Source organism: Caenorhabditis elegans, chromosome IV (assembly GCF_000002985.6).
Source record: "Caenorhabditis elegans chromosome IV".
NCBI classification, from domain to species: Eukaryota; Metazoa; Nematoda; class Chromadorea; order Rhabditida; family Rhabditidae; genus Caenorhabditis; species Caenorhabditis elegans.
In genome coordinates this window covers 9,224,981-9,247,154 of record NC_003282.8, presented here as the reverse complement: position 1 = coordinate 9,247,154, position 22,174 = coordinate 9,224,981, and the positions used below count along the sequence as shown (strand labels likewise).

The window sequence follows — 22,174 nt, the reverse complement described above, 5'->3', positions numbered from 1 at the left end:
GCTATATCATTGTTCACTCTGTCTTATTCTGCAATACCGGGCTCCTTTATAGGAGCCTCCTAATTCGATTAGCAGGGGGCGTGAGGGATGCAGGGGAATATGGTAATAAAAATATGTATGGGAATGGGAACATAAAATTTGTGAGTCAACCAAGATGGGAACGGGAAATAATAATTTTGAAGAATCGCATCCAATGCGACAGATATCGTGAGGTAGAAAAAAAACACATTAATAGATACAAACCATCACAAGTGGTTACATAAATAAAAATGGAACAAAAATAAAAAGAGATGAGAAAAAAATAATGGCTACATTGGAGAAGAAGCAAAAAACGCAAATAACGATGTATAAAAGGCAAGAATAAATGATGGATAGAAGTGAGGATAAGGTAACATTAGATCAGTGTTGCTTCATTGTGTGTAGTGTTCTGTTGACAAAAAAGTGTCTCCTAAGTTTAGATTTTCCTGTGCTCCAGATATATTTCTTTTTAGAACGAGTGTGGGTCTCTTGTTGCTCAAAAAACTCAGATGTTTTTAAGTCTAATTTACCATTATTCATTCTGATTACTTGGATTCTGTCAATTATTTTACGTCTCGTGCTTAAGGTTTGGAAATCGAATAGTTCGTTACGTTCCATGGCAGTTTTGTAATCTTTATCAGTTGGATTAATATATCTTTTTTTGATTCTACTATAAAGGCGCCTAGTGAATGCGTTTTGTACAGACTCTATTGCTTTCTCATCCGATTTTTTTGTCGGAGAAGACACTACTGTTCCATATTCTAAACGAGGGCGGATGAAAGTTTTGTATAAGAGAATCATTAGTTTCTTATTGGAGGTACTGTACTGGTTGAACATGTTGGCCAGTTGAAATCTAGCTAGATTGATACTTTTCCTCCAATGCAATGAGATGTTGGACTATCTTTCCACTACATAAATATACTCACTGTAGTGCAATATTTTCGAATTTGCTTTTTTCTTAAAATTTCACAATATTGAATATTGTTTCGGCTAAAAAACTTGCATGAAGATTATTTCTGCTGACTTTTAGACTTTCGTATGAAACATATTTAAGTCACTTGCAAAGTACTTTCCAAATAGGTCTCTACGAAAGATTAATCTGCGTTCACTCGGAACTAGAAAAAGTCGATCTGTAAAGTTTTCTCTGCACCCTCTCAGTTTGTAGTACGTATTCTCCATTTGCTATATTTAAGTGTATTTGCCACATTTTATCAGCTTTAAGTTTTTTGATATTTTCTTGTTTAGCCAGGTTACAGATAATTTTCCAAAGAAACCGGCATCACTCATAAGACTCTTTAAATCCTACTCAAAAACCTGAAATTTGACTGAGACATCATCATTTTCTGTGCATTATCAGGTTGCATCACAACATTTTTGAAGTAGTGTTAATCTCAAAAATCGTCGTTCGTTCCAAAAAATGAAATCGGATTTTATTTAATTTATTTAAGTGTGTCCCATTATATCTTCAAATGTTGATAGCCTATCGTATTCGAAAACAAAAACATCATGATCATACAACCTATACCTGATTCGTTTAATCTTTATTCTCCTAATTAAATGCTTTCTTGTTCTTCTTGATAAGCGAATCCTGAATCTTTCATCAAATCCTAATTACCTTTCGAATTGCTTATCCATACCATTCTCTATCTTCATTCTCATTGCCGACTAAAAGATGAAATCCGTCGTCCCTTTCTTCCTTTTTCCACTCTTCTTGATCATCAATGTTGTTTTATCAGCGGATAATATTCTTATGCCATTTGAACGATTTCAATATGATCTTGCATTGTTTTTACCAGTTGTCAAACAAGAAGTTGAATTTGCAGAACTATCGAATTTGACTGATGATGTAAGTTTTTGAGGGATTCAGCAAACAATAAAATTAGAAAATTAGAAAGAGTGATCTTATAAATGAAGTTATTTTTCAGCAAGCTTTCGAACAACTGAAAACATTTTTCCCATCCTTGCAACAACGGATTCAAGAGCTCAGAAATGTAAGTTACTAAGAAAACATGTAAGTTCAATTGAAAATTCTGCCAACTACAATAGGCACAGTTGATTTGCAAGCTCTAAGCTCTAAACTTTTAAACAAATTTTATAATTAAAAATTAATGTTTCCCCAACTAGTGATACCTAAACTTTAACTCAATCTGTTCAGACTGGATTAATTGCTGATGAATTGAGAGTTAAAAACAAAGAAGCAATTGATAAAATGTGTGGACAAGGGCATCGATTTGGATATCTTCTTGTCTCTGCAAAGTTGACAAAAATGAATGAAGTACTTAATACAAAAAAGATCACTGCAGCGGTAAATTTTATTAATTCTTACTTTAATTGATTAAAGTATTCAGAACAATTCGAAAATGCTTTCTGGAATTTACACCGAGCTGAAGAATTGGGAACTGTCATCGAAAGCCCCTTGTCATCGACTTCACACTGGAAAATGATTCAGATCAATTGATCTTAAGATATTTTTAATGAAGTGGTTTTCTAATAAAATTTTGTTTCAATTTATTTAATAAAATTTATATTGTTTCTTAAAATAATGTGCCATTTCTTACTGTGATTATAATTAAAGTATTTTCCATAATTTTTAAACACAAACAATAAATATTACAGTTTAAATAAAGTTGTTTTTCCCACTTTGTCTTCTATCCCTTTTTCATTCGTTCTTCATCTCGACCTGCTCATTACCAATTTTCCGTTTTCGATTGAGGTCTCCTGCTCCGAGAGCTAAAAGCGTAGGCAATTGAGAGAGTATTGAACATTGAGAGACATGGAATGCTCGTTTCCATGACGATTCTCTCGTGATTCTTCTACTCTTCCCGTTTCACCTTGCCTTCTTCTATCTCATTTTTATTAATTTTCTTTTTTTCCCAAGTATCCAAATTGCTAAATAGCAAAATAAATACTTGAACTTAAAAAGTGCATGCAAAAGCTTAAAAACGTTTTAGCTTTATAATCTTGATTTACACTAGGCTAAAATAGTTTTTGCCCGAATTCACAAAGTCCGCAGGGATTCTTTTTCGAAATAGTTTTTGATCCAAACGGCAACAATACTGTTTCCGTCAATTATTCCGCCAAATTTTCGAATTTCTGCTTAATAAAACATTCATAAACTAAGTTCAGTCCGTCAAAAAATGACAACAATGGGAGAAGACGAGGCTCCAGCTTTGCCAAAGAAATCACCATTACCTGAGAAAATTGACGAAGCTGATGTGGATGATGATCCGGATGATAAAGTTATCAAGGTGAAAAAGAAAAAATTACTTTAAAAATTGGGGAGTCAAAACTGTTTTTTTCCAACCATAGAAAGGAAATATTAAAAATAAATGTTGAATCATTCATTCTGTGGTGAAAACGTTTGTAAAATATTCATTAAGGAAATTTTAGTATTTTTTAAAAAGGAACCTTATTATTGTTATAAAAAACTACAAAAAAGTAATAATAATAAAATATTCATCACAGCGAAAATTTTCCCTGCAATTATATCGGTTTTCCCCGGTACGTGAAATTTTTTGAAAGATCTTACCCCAAAGTAGGCCATGGATGGAGAGTAAATGGGACGTAGTTGTTATTAATGACGAGTCCTTTTCTTCTGGGACGTTACTATACAATTTTTTTCAGATAGTGGTAGTCGGAGATGGAGCAAGTGGAAAGACATCAATTTGCCAGAGATTTGCAAAAGAATCTTTTGATAAATCTTATCACCAAGTTGGTTTTTTTTTTCAAATTTTGTTTCCCGTGATATCTAATTATCAAAATTTCACATGAATGTCTTGTTTCAGACTCTTGGTTTGGATTTCTTCTCTCGTCGAATCACGCTTCCACACGAAATGCAGGTGCTCGTGCAGGTGAGAATATTAGAAAAGAGCTTTGTTCAGAATTATGTGCAATTTTTTGAATCCTTTTAGAAACTTGAAAGTTTGAAATCGATTAAGGTAATATTTATAAAATGATTGTTATAACAATCAAAATGTAACGGAAGTTACACTAGGAGGTTTATGAAAATTAGAAAAAGATGAACAGACTGAATTGTAAAAAAATATCTGAAAAAATTCACAAGTTTTCGCACCAAAGTACGAAATTCTATGTAACTTATGCAAATCTTTACAAATAATTCAGGTATGGGATATTGGAGGACAAAGTATTGCTGGTGAAATGATCGATAAGTACTTGACTGGAGCCAACATCGTTTTTCTCGTTTATGATGTCACCAACTCAAAATCCTTTGAAAATGCTGTCGATTGGTTGTCAGTTGTCAAGAAAAACACGAAATCCAGTGAAACAGTTCGTTTTATTTTTATTAGAAAAACGCTTTCTTGCCTGAATACTTTTAGATTTTAATTCAAAATTGCAGCCGGTGAAACTAGTATTGATGGGAAATAAGACGGATCTTGAGGAGCGACGTGTGGTTTCAGTTGAAGCACACAAGAATTTTGCGACTTCCAACGACATGATGCCAACTTACGTTTCTGCAAAAACTGGAGATACTGTATTTCTCACATTCAGGTATTATTCTAACTAGGGAGTATTTTTGATTCTACAGACGATATACACCTAAAAATTAACATAAACAAAGATTCATATTGTTGAAAAATAATGCAATACAACGCCCCAAAAGTAGTATTAAAATATATTATACTTATGTATACTTCTAAAAAAATAAATTTTAGACAAGCCGTTGCTGAAGTACTCAATGTGGGTCTTTCGAGAGCTGAAGTTGAAGCTGACATCGAAATTGTTCAAGGATCTGTTATTGAACAGCCTAAGGTCAGTTCATCGATTGTTTTAGAAAACTATGTTTATTAATCTATGATTTTTGAATTTGAATTAAAGTTTTCAGCAATCAGACGCCTCATATGCTCGCCGTTCGGATCAAAGTCGCAGTACATCTGTATGCTCCATTACTTAACATTTTCTATCGGATTATTTTCCCCTTCATATTTGGATTCTCTCTCAATGCCAACATTGAATATTTTCACACTTTAATATATTTTGTTGTACTTACAATTAGTTATCGTGTTTCTTCTATGAAGCCTTCTGTGATAGTTTAATTGACCACTTAAAAACTTGAAAGCTCTGAAGGATGAATGTCATTTGGGGAGATTTTGTTGTACGTTTTTCCAATCGATCCCTTGAAACATACAACAAAGAAAAACCAAAAAAACCTTGGTTAAAAACGAAAAATCAGGCATAAAACATCAAAAATTCCTCGATCCCGGCGTCAAAAATTTTATCCAATTTTATAACTGAACATCATAAAAGCAAGCTTTAATTAATTAATAAACAGATTTTTCAAAAGAAAAAATGCAATAAAACTTATCTAGCAAACGAATTGAATTTTCTTTTGATGGATTCTACTTCAAAAAGCCAACTTGGGGGATTTACTCAAAACGCTGCAAATGCGGAGAAAATTTATACTGAAGAATTTTGATAATTTTCACATATTCAAGTTTTTTAATGAGAGAGACCGCCGGGCGAAATTGTCTTATTTACATGTGCAAATTTCCTAAGAAATCCCAATATAAAGAAAAATTCCCACAAATTATTCTCCACTTTTTACTATTGAAGTTTCTCGGCCAATTGCGCATTGCCAGTTATCAAACGCGGTTCATGGGGAAGCTAGGTAAAGCGCTGGAGAAAGCTGGGACGATTTGCCGAGTTTGTTCCTTTCTATTTAACAAGAGCTTCTTCCTCGCCCCTTGCATGTATTGTCGATCTCACTTATGCACTTTTTCTATCTTAAGTTACATTATTAAATTCTTCATTTTATTTCTTTGTGAAGTTATTGTGAGAATTGGTTAGCAGGCATGTCTCAAACCCGAAAATGCACACAATTTAGTGAATTTTAAAAATTAAGGGAAGTGTCGGATGGAATGGAGATCATCATATTTGGCTGTTGGTCAGTTAAATCCGATATTCAGATTTTGTCAGCAAGTTGAGCTTGGGATGGATGAGCAATTGAATGTTTTTGACGATCGGCAGCAGTTCTACGGGCAACAATAACGAAACATGTGGTTCCAATTAAAAGGAAAATTGTGAGCACACAAAGCCAAATGTAGATAGTCATATATGGAGTTAGAAGGAGAACTACAACTGATGAACCACTCTGAAAGTTTAGAAAAAATTCAAAAATAGCACAAAGAGCTTTCTATAAATGCATTCAATCCAAAAACTCTCGAAGTTGAGATTTTTGGTGAAAACACAGAATAGTTACTTCTCAAATGTTTTTTTAACTATTTATGTTTACTGGTCAGATTAGCGGGCCTGGGGGCCCGCCAGACCTTCGGGAATGGGGTGTACCCGAAAGGGGTCGCTACGAACAAAACTGACTGAGTTACGGCCACTTGAAGTTTTGATAATTTTTTGAGAACTTTTTCTAAGAGAAAGAGGGCCTGCGGCCCTCATCCCTGATTTTTAGGCTTGAGTGAGTAACAACCGCATCGTAGGCCTGACGGCCTGCTCTGCTTGGATTGGGATTAAAGCCGGTCCACAGTTTTCAAGAGTAAGAGGGCCTGCGGCCCTCATCCCTGATTTTTAAGCTTGAGTAAGTAACAACCTCGTCGCAGGCCTCCCGGCCTGCCGGCCGATTTTTTTAAACTACAGTACTCCTACAGTACCCCTACAGTACCCTACAGTACCCCTACAGTACCCTACAGTGTCATTACAGTACCATAGCATCAACTCCCAACTTCTTCAAAAACAAAAATTTTAAAAAAGCACTCGGTGGGAGTCGAACCAAGGGAAACGTTCTGCGCGATAAGCAACGCTACTAACCACTTGGCCATGAAAAAAGGGGTAATGTGCAATTTTCGATTTCGCATTAAAGAGGCCACTTCTATAACTTAACTTAATCGTAGAATTTTTTCAAAATACTCATTGAAAAGAGCTCGTCGAGTTGTACAAACCCCTAAAAAATCGTAAAAGAATCTAAAATATTCGAATTTTAATTCAATTAAAACCACCCGAAAATGACGAAAATTAGCGATTTTCGGACTATACCTCAAAAATCTCGGCTCAATGAGCTCGAATCCAAAAGCGGTAAAATATATCAAATAGCCGTTACCTTTTTGAAGAGATTGAAAAAAGTTCTCGAAATTTCATTCATCCAGCGCCGAGCTACATGCGATAATCCATGGGACGCTTTTAAAATAGAAAAAAAACGAAGGTTTGCGCGACATCTCGATGTCCGAAAATTTTCAAAAACGCATACCCGTGACATATACGGGAGTTTTTTGAAAAAGGCAGAATTTGTATTTCTTCCAAAATTAAACTTCAAATTTCAATAATTGGAATTTAAAGAACTAACCTGATAAAGTTTTGACAGAGAGAAGACCTGCATACGACAATCTGGAACAGCGACTTGGCAAATGACAGCACGAGCCATTGTCACACAGAAATCAGAGAATCCGATCAAAAATCCAATGATGAAGACGAGAAGACGACTGAAAATAGATACAGTTGGCAGCCAGGCTGTACGGTCCCTCAATTTTCTTTTTGTCATTTGAACTTTTGAAAAAAATGTTTCAAATTTCCAATTTGTCATTGTTTCCAAAAAATACACTTTGGCACTTATCACAATCTTTTATCAGATCAGTTACGATTTTATTAAAGTACTGTAGATTATTCAAAATACAAAGAATACCACCTTGTAGTACAATCATGTGATTTCCCCCTGGATTCTTTTATGAAACTTAAATCTTTGGGTAGCTTTGGTTATCAATCAAGTTATGAAGTGATAAAAAACCTCCATGAAACATTATCAAAATGTCATTGCAATTTATCAATTCACCGATGATTCTCTACGGTTATCAATCAAATTAGGACATTGTTTTGATTTTAAAATGAGATAACCCTTACCTTGGAGTGAGAAATATTGGTGGTGAACTGGTTGGACCAAAGGTTGAAAGATTTGGAATTGAAAGAAAAGCCAAAATGATAACAACTGAGTATGAGAGAAAATTGAATCCAGCGGTCACATAGAGACCATAATCACCGGCTCTTTTGAGCAATGGGCGCAAGAAGATACCACCTGAAATAACGATTTAAAGAATTACTCTTTTAACCTGAAAAAATGTTTGAAGTGGTCTGAATTATGATTGAGAAATACTATAAAAGTTAAAATGTTCAACAGCTTTACATGGAGCTTGGAACATATATATGAGAAGTTTGAAACTTGAGGGGCAGATTTTTTACAACTATTCAAGATAACTTGCTTATATTTTAAATTTATGTAGACCTTCTTTCATTGACCAAATCATATTTCAAAACTAATATGATACGCTCAAAAACATCGAAAGATACCGATCGACCAACGAACACGAATTTTTGTAAACGAGTGCATACTGTATCGTTTTTTGCAAAAAAATCATGTGCAAACCAAGTGGAAAGCAAGAAGATTTTTAATGGAAAACATTGTTTGGATTTTGCAGTGAATTTCTTTCAAAGTAGAGTTAAGGTTAATGTGATAAGTATAGAAGTGAATTAAAAGATACTGCTGAACAAATTTACTACTGTATGTGTTTCTTTGTCTAGAAAATTTAGATAAGAAATTGGCGACAAATCCAATAACTTGGTAAAAATTTTTAAGCGAATTTTTCGAATTTTTAAAATTATATTAATTTAGTTAAATTATACTGATTTGATTTTCACGTTGAATCCAAAGTATTTGAATTAATAAATTCACACGAGTAGGTAAGTCTGAACTTACCAATTGCTTCAGCCAACCCCATTGAAACCGAATAAATTCCAATAATATAAATATCAGTTTTGAATGCATGAGTAAATGAAAGTGTTGTTGGATATACAGTCATTAAGAATGAAACTGCAAATCCTTGGAAAAAGAAGAATGGCATTAAGATCAGCAAATTTGTTGATTGAAATGCTTTGAGAAGTTGCTCTGTAAATTTTCAAAATGATTTTCTATTATTTTTAATATTAAAAACTCACTAATTTGATTAGCAAAAGATGGTACAACAGTTGAAGATTTGGAAGCAATTGAGTCATATTGTTTTGTTGGTAGAAATGCAAACACAATGACAGAGAAGATATTCAAAATGAACATGGTTCCGTAGATAAATCTGAAATTCCGAGTTTTAACTAGAATATAACCATTCACTTTATGCCTCTCACTCGCCCTTCAGGCATCTGTGTGGCGGAGCGCACCCTAGTGGAATTTTCTAACAACTTCTAACAAAAAAATCAAAATGTTAAATTTCAGAAGGCATACCTAATCTGCAAATCCGAGTACTCAATTCCAGTACCACCATCTGTGTGTAACAAAAAGCATAGAACGATAAGTGCAATTCCTCCGAAAAACATGCTTGCATGCCCAACTGCAGTCTCAATTCCAGTATTTGATTCAATCGTTCTTCGAGAAGAATGTTCGGACAGATATTGTCCTTCTCCATTGTTATAAACTGTAAATTTATCAGATTCTAGACACGTCACAATTATATTTATCCTATTCAAAAAGTGGCTTACATGAATATCCAACTCCCATAAGAGCTTGTGTCAAGTAGAAGTAGTACTTATTCAATTGAAAAAATCCAAGATAATAAACTGCAAAAAGTGCAGAAGCCAGTGTCAGGAACCATTTACTTGGGACAAAGTGTTGAAGGGAAGGAGTGATGAGAGAAAATACTGCAAATGCTGATAAGTGAAAGGCTGCTCTGAAAAGAAAAAAAACTCATGTTTAATTATTTTAATACTAAAACTAACCCATAGTATCCAGCATAAGCGGAAATGGTGTCCGGTGACTTTTCATGAATTGAGTGGATGACAGATTCTCCGATAAACTGTTGAAGTGAGTATCCGGTGTATAAAAAGAGAGTTCCAATTCCGAGAAGATATGTGCTGAGAAGTTCATGACGTCTGGGGGTTAGTTCCATCCAAAACCTGAAATTAGTAAACAGATTAATTGAGGTTCTAATATAACATATTGAGATAATTATTTTGATGAGAACTCAATATGGATTTGATAGATAGATAATGCATAGAAAAACAAAGGTAAATAATCATTTCTTTGAAGTAGGAAAATACAGAAAAATTGGAAATTTAAAAAGAAACCATAATCGTTACCTTTTTGGTTTGGCACTGCTCTCCTCAAGAACATAAGGAATATTAGATGATTCCATTTTGATCCCCCAACTATTCTTCAAACTAACTGATCACTAAATCTATAATCAGTTATCACAGTCCATTGGGGGTTGACCAAAAGGTACTAAAAGTCTCCGCCCATCACTAAAAAGGCCTTGAAACAATTGGAAAAACATAAAGAGCGACGAAAATGGGAGGGGATGTCGGGGTCAAAAGGAGAAAGTTCGCAGATATCTGCAATTGTTCATGTGAACTTCTTTTTTTTGGTGTTTTTTTTTTGGAAATTGACTAAACTTTTGATTGATTACTCTGATAAAGTTGTCTATGAGTAACAGAACACTTTTTTCAGAAGATACTAATTTCACTTAAAAATTTGCGAACATTAGCAATTTATTGCCCCACTCCTCTATTTTTAGAACACCAACGAACATTGTAGAACGTGTCCCAAAATCCGCGTCATTCCCGGTTCTTATTATTTCCGTAATAACATCGATTATATGTAGGTTCTTTAAACATTTTATGATATAATCATAGTTCATGGAGAAGTGATCATTGGAACTTCGAATTTATCGGCGGAATCTTGTAGAAGTTTTAAAAAAATAAATACTGATTCAAAAAGTACATAATTAGGTGATGTGGTGCTGAGGATTCTTAAGAACTTCAATTTTTCTGATTATTTGTAGTACTTCTTCTTTTGTAAATGTAAAGTGAAAATTATGCAACATGGTGGGTGACATCATTATTTGAAAATCTTTCATAACCTTACAAGCTGGGAAGCGGAAAGACCAGCCACATTTTTCGGACATTTCATTCATCAAATGTGGTTAGTCACTTGGTGAAATCTTATAATCTTCTACTTTCATAGTTTTGTATACCAGTAAGGTAAATAGAAGGAAGGTTAGAACATTTTCAAAGTGTCAGGAAAATTCAAAGAAGCAACGGAAGAAAGCTGTTGAATATATCGATGACGCTTATTTTTTTGCTTTTTTTGAATTCCGTTGTGAATTATTGATAAAATGTGAATGATCACCGTTTAAATTCGATAGTTTTCTGTGGAACATCAATGAAAAAACTAAGGGTAAACAAGGAAAATTTTTACTAAAAATTATGGTCCAAAATAACATTTTGGACAACTTCTTGAGCAAATAATAATTTTAAAATTCTGTGTCCAAAAAAATAGTAAAAGAAGAAGCACTTATTAAAAATATCACAAAAAAAACAACGAGATGGAATGAAGTAAAATGAACCCTTGCTAGGTATATCACCTGAATATGCACCGCAATTGCACCCTCATTACGGTTTCCCAGTAATTGTGGGCGGAGTTGCCCCCGGAAGTGAGTGTACTATTATCTAGAGATGGACCATATGTAATCAACAATTGTAAAAGGCGTCACCACATTATCTAATCTCTCATTACATGACAATATGTAGATGTGATCTTTGTTTATTAGAGAACTGAATAGGAGAATATAAATGCAGTGCGTCCAACTTCTATAGGACCCCCTTAATTTTGGTGGTTTGAGACTTCCTGAACATTGTGGTAAAAAACTGCCAATGCCATTCGATTTTAAATGTCAAAAAACCTATACCCGTATAATTTTATGATGACAGCTCAAAAACTGTGCGCGCGCGGGCTGAAAGTCAAAAAAACGGCCGTCCAACTTCTATAAGACTCCCCAGTTTTTTGAAATTTTATCGAAAAAAGCACTGAAATTTTGAAAACTTATCAAAATATTTTTTCAGATGATAACATAAAAATGATCTAAACATCTAAATCGCTCATAACAGATTAAAAAATGTCACGTGAAAGTGTTGGGAAGCAACCTGGGCCATCCTGTACCACATTTTTGGGCTTCTAAGCCCAGTACTCGGCTCCCAGTAATCCGTTTCTTACGAAACGTTCGGAAAATGTGATGATACATCCATCAATTGTTCCTGTGAAGTTTCGTCTGATTTGAATCATTTTCAGATGTTTTATTGCAAAAATAATTCAATGACACCGGTAGATGAGGCATTTTTAACGAAAAAGTCCGGCTAAGAAACTATTTTTGCAATAAAACATCTGAAAATGATTCAAATCAGACGAAATTTCACAGAAACAATTGATGGATGTATCATCACATTTTCCGAACGTTTTGTAAGAAACGGATTACTGGGAGCCGAGTACTGGGCTTAGAAGCCCAAAAATGTGGTACAGGACGGCCCAGGTTGCTTCCCAACACTTTCACGTGACATTTTTTAATCTGTTATGAGCGATTTAGATGTTTAGATCATTTTTATGTTATCATCTGAAAAAATATGAACAGTTCTTATTGACGCACATTTATTACATTATGTCAATTCAAAATGTTAGAAGACCTAGATCTTGGGTCCCAAAAAATCATTTTCCCAATACAAGTGGTTTACAACAATAAAATTGCATATATGCATATATAGAGCACTTCAAAAACTCTCCCCCTCCCTCCCCAACTATTTAAAAAAATCTTATATTTTTGATAGTTCACTCAAGTTTTGAAACGTATTTTTAAGTTAGTAAATTAGTTTCTGGAGTTTTGTTTAATAACATAAACATTTTAACAATAAAACTCAGTTGGAAAATCCCACTATGGTCTGTGCAAATAAAAATATTAAAACAAAATGGAAAGGAGATGAATACAAATTTATCTCAGTTGATTGGTTTTCGTATCGTCCGAAATGAGATATGCCGGTGAAAATATTCGCCGAAATAACGGTAATTAAATTATAGGTCAGAAAACTATCAGAACCATTCACTACTATTTCTTTTAGAATATAGGCAATCATACTCTGAACTTGAACTCAATTTAAAGTTGGGGTTGTGAAACTTTTGAAATTGCTTTATTATTCCAAAAGTAGTCCCAAAAGATCAAATCTCGATGAACTTTTCTTTAAAATTTTTTAGAGTGGTTCATTTTTTGAAAAAAAAAAACCTAGTATCACACAAACTCTCCTATCTTACCAGCTTGTCAGAAAAAAGGAAAACGTTTGGATTTCAGCTGAAAAAAGCTCTAATTATACAAATGGTCACTTTTCTCAGTTTCGAAAAAAGCATTTTGAAATATCAATGTTTTTCAATCTGATTTATTTCTTTAACTACCTGAAAATAGGGTTTTGCTGAAAAAATGGCAATGACTCAAATGTTGAAAATTGAAAAGGAAAATCAAAATTTTTGCAGCAACATGAGTCAATTTTTTAAAAGCAAATTTTAATTGTTCGATTACTATGTAGAATACTTTTGTTGTTTGCACGTCGTCGTGTTCTGCTAGAAATTTTCAACGTTCATACATCAAAACTATATTTTTCAAATAGGAAATCTTTCAGGGTGTGGAATATTTTTAACATGAATAGAAAACATTTGGAAACATTAGCTACTTGTTTCTATATGCTCTAAATTTTCAAAGTCAACATTTTCATTTACAGCCATTGGTGTAGCTAGAAACAAAACCCTGAATTACTTTTTTTGCATGAAAAAATAAGAGCTTGTAAAGGCAACAACCTGAAAGAATTGCAGAACCGGTGGCAACTTCCCCGCCGAAAAACATTACATAAATAAAATCATTCTTCCTATTCCCCAACAATCAGAAAATCTACAATACAGTTACCGTACTTTCTCCATTAGTGCGGCACCCCATCACTCAAATTTGAAAGGATATATTTCGGTTGAATATTTAATAACAAAAGTTATAGAAAAAGAACATAAAATTATTTTTTCAGTTGACAACTTTTTATAAAATCTAAAGACACCCGAGAGCCGAATTTGACTAATGGGGTGCAACACTAAAAAATAATACAGTACCTGTTTGGTTCTGAAAGATAATTTTAAACATTATAACTCTATTTTTATGTAGGATAAAAAGCATTTAAATAAAATAATTGGCAATAAAACAACAAATTAACACTAACCTGTGAATCCATGCCATTGTTTCCTGATCGGTTCAACTGATTGAGTCTCCAATTCAACTATTGTACAACCACTTGCCATTACTTCTACATAAAAAAAGGCTGGTCTAACTCATTCTCCACCCATTTTTTTCTAATTTGACACCGTAACCTGAACCCCTAAAAACTTGGAATATAAACTAATGGGCATGATCCAAAAAAAGAATAAGCAGAACAGAGCTTGTGTTATTGTTTCCAGTGTTAATTATGTGAGAAGAGAGTACTGTAATTATAGGTCACATATTCATCGTTTCTATTGTTCCTGTTTCATTGTTCAAGATGGTCAGACAAACACCTTGCTAACCATCTTTTAATTGCAAACCGTTGAAGAACCCAGGGGAACACTTTTTTCCGATGAAAATCTTCTGTTAAAAGTTGATTAAAAAAATGATAAGGAATGCGAATATGTCATCGTGCATTTGCATCAAATTCTCGCCGTCTCTTGTTTCCAATGATATTTCATGTCTCGTCTAGATTGTGCGATCTCGTTGGAAAATCTCGAATCTGTGACGAATCGACGGCACACTGTGAACTATCGTCGGAGAACGTTCAATTACGAAAAATATGAAAATCATGTGTTTTGCATTCGTTTTTTTTAAATTAAGAACTATTGGAATTTAATCTTTCTAAAATATACAGAGAGCGTTTGTTGTCAAAATTCCAATAGATCTGTTTATATGAACATCTTGAAACAGTCGAAAATAATTTAAGACAAATCGAATTATAGACAGTTGGCGGTTGAAGAAGTTTTCAAGAAAATAATTGTTCCGCTATTCCGTAATGGACAAATAATTGTAGAGATTGTACTTGTGTCGCTTTATCCTTACATGCATAGTGAAAATGATAAAATTAATAAAAGCTATCAAAACGACTATTAAAAAAAGTTGAACAATTTCAAAAAGTTATCTTCTTTTCCTTGTGTTTATTTTTATTAAAAAAATAGTTAAAATATATTTTTAACGATATTTTTCCATTTACATGAAGAATTTAGTTCCGAAATCGCAGAGTTTTTCTGAGAGAAAGGAGCTAAAAACCTATTAAATTGCAATACTATTAGAAAAATAAATTTAAAAAAGTTCGGCAATTAGCGTATAAAAAAATCTAGTTTGAAAGACAAGAATTTGTGTTTGGAACCATTTTCAACAAAAAACGATTCACTATTCTATTAAAAAAAAATGTTGGCATCGTAATTCTGCCAGCTTTCCAGCTAAATTGAAGAGATTAAATTATTCAAAAAAATGTGTTTTTTTAAAGCGAAAATATTTTATTTTCAATTAAATATGAAAGGAAAGCTTGGAATGTAATGGTCTGTGACACTTTTCTTGACTTTTACTGGATGTGTGTTTATAGCAAGCAACCAGTAAATCTGTTTATATGAACATGTTGAAACAGAAATAATTTTTCAAAAACATTCTATTTCGAGTAAAATACTTTCAATTTTTCAAACAAGTATTGATATATTTAGAGGTAAAGTGAAACGCATTTGAAAAACTATTCATTCTGATTGTGAGCTTTGAAGAAAATTGAATATTCAATAATACATATTTTTTAAAGTTTCATCATGACTGTTAAATAATGAAACAAGTACGGTAGTTGTCTCTCAAATGAATAAAAACAATTATTTCACATACCGTATTTCCTCTATTAGTCTTGCAACCCTATTAGTATTGCACCCCGAGAGACCAATCGAAAATTAATCTTGCAGACTCTATTAGTATTGCAGTCTCTCATAGTCTTGCACTGCCTTCTTGACAGATCAGATATACTTTGTGGAAATTTCAACAAATTGTTAATTTTTTGGCTAAATTAAACTTGAATGTGATCAAAAAATTGATAAAATAATAAAACTTTGTATTTTGTATGATTAAAACTGTTTCAAGTCATGTTTTTTACTAGAAATGGTCAGTTTCACAAAGTTATAGGATCTTCGAAAATTAGTGGTGGGAGAAAGGAGGCACGAAATGAAGAGTAGCAAAACCTATAAAATCAAAAAAAAAACATCCCTAAAATCCAGATCATTTCAGATTCTGATGAATTATGCGTCTGCTCCAAATGTTCTTCTCGAAGCATTTCGTGGTCGTGTTGATTCGGCGAATCTCAACAGTATCCGAATGTCTCATCTAATTTTAAGTGGAAATTGTCCACAATTCGACCCTAAATATCACGGATATTAAAATTTTTAAATTTACTTCTTTCAGGAAAAATTCAAAACAACAGCCTGTTCATTTGTCCGGGAAATCGTAAAAATGTTAAATTGGGGGCCGCCGACTACACTCCGATCTTCCTCTCTGAAGTTCCCTCTGTATACACAAGTGGAACTCTGAATGTTCATTTTGCACTGATTACTGTCTCGCCACCTGGTAAGAATTTGAAATTTGCTTTAAGTCGTCATAAATCAGCTTTTTGTGATTAAAAACTTTATAAGTAAAAAAAATTCTATTTCAGATGAGCTTGGATTCTGTACACTTGGAGTCGACATTGACACGACACTGGCAGCAGCGACTAGTGCCAAAAAGATTATTGGTAAAAATAAATAATCAATTTTGTAAAAAAAATGTTTTTTCAGCCCTCGCCAACAGCACAATGCCCCGTAGTCGCGGTCACACTACTGTCCATTCTTCTCATTTCGCTGCAATGGTTCAAACGGATCGACCAATCGCTTTCGTCAGTCTGGAGGAGAAGAAATGTCGGAAACCGAGCAAAGAATCGGAAAAATAATTGCGGAGAACCTTGTCGGCTACGGAGCCACCCTTCAACTCGGCATCGGAGCAATTCCTGGCTCGGCGTCCGATAATCCGATTTTTTAAAAGTTTTTATTTTACCAATTGTAAAAGTGATTTTAGTTTTTTTTTTATAAATAACTTCAAAACTGGGCAAGGTTACCACAGACAATATATTCGTTTCTGCTGTAAAAATTAATTTTAAATTTGTTTTTGGTTCTTTGAGCGAAACAGAAAAAATCGTAAATCGAAAAAAATTCAAAAATGTCCTTATTTGATACAATTTTTCAAATTTTCGATGTATATATTATATTGGAGTACGAAAACCGAAAATTTCCGATTTTTCAAATTTTTTTAAATCAAAAAAAAGTGTTCAGAAAATTAACCATAAAATATGGGTTTTTAAAATCTAATTTTGTTCTTAATGATGAGAACAATTATACAAATTTTTTCTAAAAAGAAGAACAATGACCAAAATTTTAAGCTAATTTTTGAAAAATCGAATTTTCAAATTTTCAAGAAAGGGAAAACGAAAACTTTTCGATTTTTCGTTTTTTTTAATTGAAAAAGCGTCGTTTTTCGATTTTTTTTTGTCAAAAAACCCAAAAACCGGCACCCTTGGTCTCAACTATTTGTCCATCAGGGCCGTTTAAAAAAAAAAAAAAAAGATCAGAAAAATTAAAAAAATTTAATTTTCAATTTGGATCAACAAATCAAATTTCTTGTAAAACCAAACAAACCCAAAAAAAGTAGTTTTCGATTTTTTTTCCATCTTCCAACTAAAAATCAATCCTTTCAGATTTTGCCCCATGCGATTTCACCAATCATATCGACAGCGTCCGCCTTAACAGTGAAATGACATCAATCAACTCAGCGATCGAAATCGATTTGACTGGACAAATCGTATCGGATTCGATTGGACGCAACTTTTTCAGTGGATTCGGTGGACGAGTCGATTTTATGGCTGCTAGTCCACACCAAGGCCGGCCAAAAGTTTTTTTTTTGCAAGAATCAAGAAACAAGAATTCTTGCAAAAAAAAAACCAAGAAAAAACCAAGAAAAACCAAGAAAAATTTCTTGAAACAGGAATATCTGCTTAGATAATAGATTTGCCAAAAAGTGAAAACGAATTATACTAAAGTGGCTAAATATTATGAAATTGACATTAATAGTCAATTTCGGGTTTTAAATCAAATAGACAAATACTCACCGATTTCAAAGAAGCTATTACGTAAAAATATATTGATTCGGAAATTGCACTGTTAAGGAGTAATTAGATTTTTACTACATTTCACGGATTTGGCAGGCATAGTTACAGAAATCACAAACTAAGCTATTTTCTGAAATAACAAAATTCCTAAAATGAAACATTCTGAAAAATTAGAATAAAGTGAGCCAGTGAGAGATGAGACAATGAGTATTCGCAAATCAAACATCGGACATTTTTGGTACTATAATTGCACCTGGTTCAGTTTTTTGGGACAAATGGGAAATTTCTTGCAAAAAAACTTGATTTCATTGATGTTTCACTTTTTTTTAAATAATAATCAAGAATTTTGTGATAATTTTTGTAAAAAAATGTGAGAGTTTTTTAATAATTTCCGAAAATTTGAAAATTTCCAGCAACATTTCTTCCAAAATTTCTTGCAAAATTTCTTGCAAAATTTTGCAAGAATCAAGAAACGGGAATTCTTGCAAAAAATGCAAGAAATCAAGAAAATGCAAGAATCAAGAATCAAGAAATGGCCGGCCTTGGTCCACACGGATTTGATGGACTTGGAAAGGCGATTATTGCATTACCATCGAGAACCACCAAGGGACAAACTAAAATTGTTCCATTTTTGGCACAGGTTAGTTATAATCAGGGAAGCTATATTAAAGTCCAAAGTTTAGTTTTTAGGGTTCTGGAGTCGTCACGACTCGTGCACATGCCATATACATTGTCACCGAGCATGGAATCGCTCATCTATGGGGAAAATCAATTCGTTAAAGAGCCTATGAATTGATTCAAATCTCTCATTCGGATGATCGTGAAGCTCTCGAAAAGGCTGCATTTGATCGATTCAAAGTGATGCTATCTGCGTGAGATGCGAATCAATTGCAGCTCCTTCTACTACTGGGCATAATGGTTACCGAGTGCCTGATTAAATCTAGTTTTCATTTCTTTGTATTATACGGTTCGACTTATGATGTGTTTTTTCTGATTGTTTTCCTATAAATTATAAAAATGTGTATTTAAGAATGAATCACACTAGAATAATTTTTAAAAAAACGACGAACAGATGGATTTCGCTGCTTAGAAGAAGAGTTGGACGAGTTCCACACACCTATCAAAAAGTCCAGCGTTGTAATTGAAATTTGGGCGTTTTAGCTACCGTCAAAATGTTCTCGTGGTGAGACCCACTCGGAGAAAACAACAGAAAAACAGAAAAATCAGTTTACGATCTAAAAATACTGGATAAAATAAATATCGGTGGTTTTCTATATTGAAATAAATGAGAAGTGATGAGAGGATATTTTGGGGCGAGAGAAATAAATTATTAGTCTACAATAGAACAAAAAATACACCAATCATTTGAATCACTCGTCTTTGCTCGTCGCCTTCGTATTACTGATGACTCGGTGTTGGATTGTTCTGGAAAACGAAGACAATTTAAGAGGATATTATTGGTAGTAGCAAAGTAAGAATTACTCGACTACATATAACGTTATAGTAAAAAACAGTATCTTACCGAAGAAGAATGTGCACGTTTCCTTGAGTAATTGGATGAGTTCCTTTCGCTTGATCCAGTGGATCCTCCAATTAAAATTTTTTATAAGTCTATCTCCGTTCAAATGTTTCTAAACAAATATAAGGTATACTGTAGACTTACCGAATATCCACTTCTTGACCCATCCGAATACAGTCTAGCGGCCAATTCAATAAGATTTTTTCCAGTGTACGTCGGATTTACAACCATAAACGTTTTCACAGCTTGATGAGCACCATCTGCATTTTTTAAGTGCTCTTCGTATATTGTGCTGGCACGACAGATGTCTCTGAAAGGATTATATTATTCTTACACTTTATTAACATTTATTTGTCTTTTTAAATAATTCCAAAAGCTTAAAACGCTAATTGTTAGACTAAATACTTTATTCTCACTAATCGACGTCTATTTTAACTCAAGCAAAAACTTACTCGTCGTTCGGAAATTGATTTTTTGCGCCTTGAAGTATGTCACGGATTGTTGGGGCGTTGTTTGTCCATTTGCGGATTTCCTTGATCAGTGTAAACTTGCCTCTCATTTCAGGCATGAACAGGTCTCTTTTCAACGTTTCAAGTTTCACTGAAGGATCATTCTCAAGTTTCACGGCATCCACGAGCAGCATAGGATGAGGAAAATATGCAAGAGCTTTTCCATACTCTTCAAGCCTCGCGGCAACATCAAGTGTCTTGATATAGGACCGCCTGAAAAGAGTTATACTTGATTGATCAATTCTTCCTTCACTCAGTTTAAAACGATTTTCCGTCTATTAGTTTCAACTCGAGGTGTTACTTTTTGAACACTATTTTGTGATTTTGTGGGCAGTTCGAATTTTAAAATATTGGGGAATAGGCTAGTTTCTAGAAATATATTGTTCGGTCTTTGAAGTGATTGTTGTTTAGTAGTACGGTACTGTGGGGTTAAGATTACATGAGTATGATACTCAATAATTGACATGTTTTTGGTAAGCCCGCAACCTATTCTTATATTTGTATACCAGCCGTGGACCGCACCTCCGGCGCGGCCCCCGACTTCTGGGGCTGAAAACTTATTTTTCTGAAACTACCGTAACCCTACAGTATTCCTACCGTACCACTATTGTACCACTACAGTACCCCGACTATATCCCTACACTAACCCCAACTCACTATCCCCACAGAAGCCAAAACTTCACAGACTACAAAGACTACATTGACTACAAACTATGGACACACAGAATAAGCGCTTTATATATAGTAAATGATACTACTCGCTCGTATAAAAAACTCAAACTGACCAGTGAGATGCCAGTACTTCATTTGACAATTGTGGGCGAGGCAATGCTGTGCAACTGTCCCAGGTATCAAGAAGCTTCATCTCAGGCGTTGGCACACGAGAAACTAGCAAATGACCTCTGGTTTCCATATCGACCGCATATTTAGTGACAATTGAAATAATCGTTTCGTTGTTTGCCTAAAATGATATAAATATATACTCAAAATATAAATATATACTCAAAACAGATAAAGTGTTGCGAGTGTATGCAAAACTTCCAGAACAGAAAAGTGTTGATCTTGTTAAGGAAGTTCTTTTGTTACATGGTTTAACATCTACCGAGTTTCGCACTATGGAGGATGTCGGGCCATGCTAAAATCTCACATTCCCAAAAGAATAATTTTTTAATAGAGAAATCCACAAAACGTCTTTGGAAAGTTTTCATACAATTGCAACGATTGTTTGTTTCAACAAAGATCCTTACGTCAACAGGCAGTCCAACTTTTACGATTTTCTTTGACGACCTATCGTTTTGTGTAATTATTCCAATCGATTCCGATATATGTTCAAAATTTTCCTCCGGAATAACAAAAACAACAATTCGATCAGGCGAAAAACAATCAATTTCGTACTCATCGGGAATCATGTTGAGAAGCCTATCATCAACTACGGCAATAGCAATTTTGTTGAGGGTACCCACAATCATAAGTTTCGCATCCCGCGTCCCTAAAAAACTTATTTAGTTTCATAGTCATAAAATCGAGCAACTTCCAATCTTTTATTTTCCTAATTTTTCATAGAGAAATTTTCAAAAAGGCAGGATACATAACTTTTATTTCGTTTATTCCTTAATTATTTGAAAAACGTGGAAGAAAAGTACTAGAATGTTCATTACTTATTTTCACAAATTTCTTCCACGTGTTCATAAAATTGAAAAAGTGGTGGGGTAAAAAAAACAATATGTACCATATCTTGCTCTTTCACTCCTACCTAAGGGTATAACGTTTTGCATCAAAAATCTTAAAATCATCCTTTTCCTTTCAGACATTTTCAACGGTTAATTATGAAAAAAAAATACCTTCATAATCGCTAATTGAAATCTTAGTGCCAGTATCATTCGATAAGGCCGCAAGTGAACTGTCCACTTCCGAGTCAGTTGATCCCAGTCCTGATTTCTTGACAAGAACGTGTAGGCCGAACAAGCTCAACCGGGAATTTAGAATTTCGAGTCGTCATCTATAAAACGTGGATACAATTTGAGAAAAATGTTTTTTCAATGGAAAATGTATTTCTTATCTGATTTTTATTTCATCTTATCCACGTCAAATAAAAAATTCACAATTCAACTAATTTTGACCAGTCGTTAGTTTTTCAAAATGG

The 22,174-nt window shown here is 33.6% G+C and overlaps 4 protein-coding genes and 1 pseudogene across 7 annotated transcripts; 3 read left to right on the top strand and 2 right to left on the bottom strand.

The window, feature by feature from the left end:
• Positions 1-1,631: 1,631 nt before the first annotated feature.
• Positions 1,632-2,660, top strand: Y11D7A.5 (DUF148 domain-containing protein). The gene is made up of 4 exons (NM_069209.6): positions 1,632-1,864; positions 1,944-2,009; positions 2,174-2,323; positions 2,367-2,660. Exons 1-4 carry the CDS (start codon positions 1,691-1,693, stop codon positions 2,460-2,462), a joined length of 486 nt encoding a protein of 161 aa, NP_501610.1. The 5' UTR covers positions 1,632-1,690; the 3' UTR covers positions 2,463-2,660.
• A 482-nt stretch (positions 2,661-3,142) lies between these two features.
• rab-28 (Ras-related protein Rab-28) lies at positions 3,143-5,081 on the top strand. The gene is made up of 7 exons (NM_069208.3): positions 3,143-3,266; positions 3,643-3,729; positions 3,804-3,869; positions 4,141-4,305; positions 4,376-4,527; positions 4,692-4,788; positions 4,862-5,081. Exons 1-7 carry the CDS (start codon positions 3,156-3,158, stop codon positions 4,928-4,930), a joined length of 747 nt encoding a protein of 248 aa, NP_501609.1. The 5' UTR covers positions 3,143-3,155; the 3' UTR covers positions 4,931-5,081.
• A 686-nt stretch (positions 5,082-5,767) lies between these two features.
• Positions 5,768-14,089, bottom strand: Y11D7A.3 (UNC93-like protein MFSD11; the record flags this gene model as incomplete). Of its 3 annotated transcripts, none has more annotated exons than NM_001047553.9 (9): positions 5,768-6,127; positions 7,328-7,463; positions 7,879-8,050; positions 8,729-8,917; positions 8,968-9,098; positions 9,248-9,437; positions 9,502-9,689; positions 9,739-9,915; positions 14,038-14,089. In NM_001047553.9, 9 exons carry the CDS (start codon positions 14,052-14,054, stop codon positions 5,939-5,941), a joined length of 1,389 nt encoding a protein of 462 aa, NP_001041018.1. In that variant the 3' UTR covers positions 5,768-5,938. The 3 variants fall into 3 exon arrangements, with proteins under 3 accessions (NP_001041018.1, NP_001041017.1, NP_001294059.1); NM_001047552.5 differs by lacking the exon at positions 14,038-14,089 and adding an exon at positions 10,099-10,177; NM_001307130.3 differs by lacking the exon at positions 14,038-14,089 and having other exon boundaries at positions 5,770-6,127; positions 9,739-9,908.
• Positions 14,090-16,103: 2,014 nt separating this feature from the next.
• On the top strand, positions 16,104-18,878 carry Y11D7A.1 (annotated as a pseudogene). Its single transcript has 6 exons — positions 16,104-16,433; positions 16,519-16,596; positions 16,640-16,759; positions 17,593-17,861; positions 18,417-18,643; positions 18,694-18,878. Coding segments are annotated over exons 1-6 (1,209 nt in total).
• A 495-nt stretch (positions 18,879-19,373) lies between these two features.
• Positions 19,374-22,030, bottom strand: C46C2.3 (uncharacterized protein; the record flags this gene model as incomplete). Its single annotated transcript, NM_069204.2, has 7 exons — positions 21,873-22,030; positions 21,279-21,520; positions 20,817-20,992; positions 19,975-20,244; positions 19,667-19,832; positions 19,526-19,590; positions 19,374-19,428 (listed from the first exon to the last, which is right to left on the bottom strand). Exons 2-7 carry the CDS (start codon positions 21,438-21,440, stop codon positions 19,374-19,376), a joined length of 894 nt encoding a protein of 297 aa, NP_501605.1. The 5' UTR covers positions 21,441-21,520; positions 21,873-22,030.
• Positions 22,031-22,174: the final 144 nt, after the last annotated feature.

Coding starts and splice junctions, on each gene's coding strand:
- Y11D7A.5 (NM_069209.6), top strand. CDS start 1,691: ATGAAATCCGTCGTCCCTTTCTTCCTTTTTCCACTCTTCTTGATCATC. Junction 2,010..2,173: donor GGATTCAAGAGCTCAGAAAT/GTAAGTTACTAA, acceptor CAATCTGTTCAG/ACTGGATTAATTGCTGATGA. Junction 2,324..2,366: donor CAAAAAAGATCACTGCAGCG/GTAAATTTTATT, acceptor TAAAGTATTCAG/AACAATTCGAAAATGCTTTC.
- rab-28 (NM_069208.3), top strand. CDS start 3,156: ATGACAACAATGGGAGAAGACGAGGCTCCAGCTTTGCCAAAGAAATCA. Junction 4,306..4,375: donor ACACGAAATCCAGTGAAACA/GTTCGTTTTATT, acceptor TCAAAATTGCAG/CCGGTGAAACTAGTATTGAT. Junction 4,528..4,691: donor ACTGTATTTCTCACATTCAG/GTATTATTCTAA, acceptor AATAAATTTTAG/ACAAGCCGTTGCTGAAGTAC.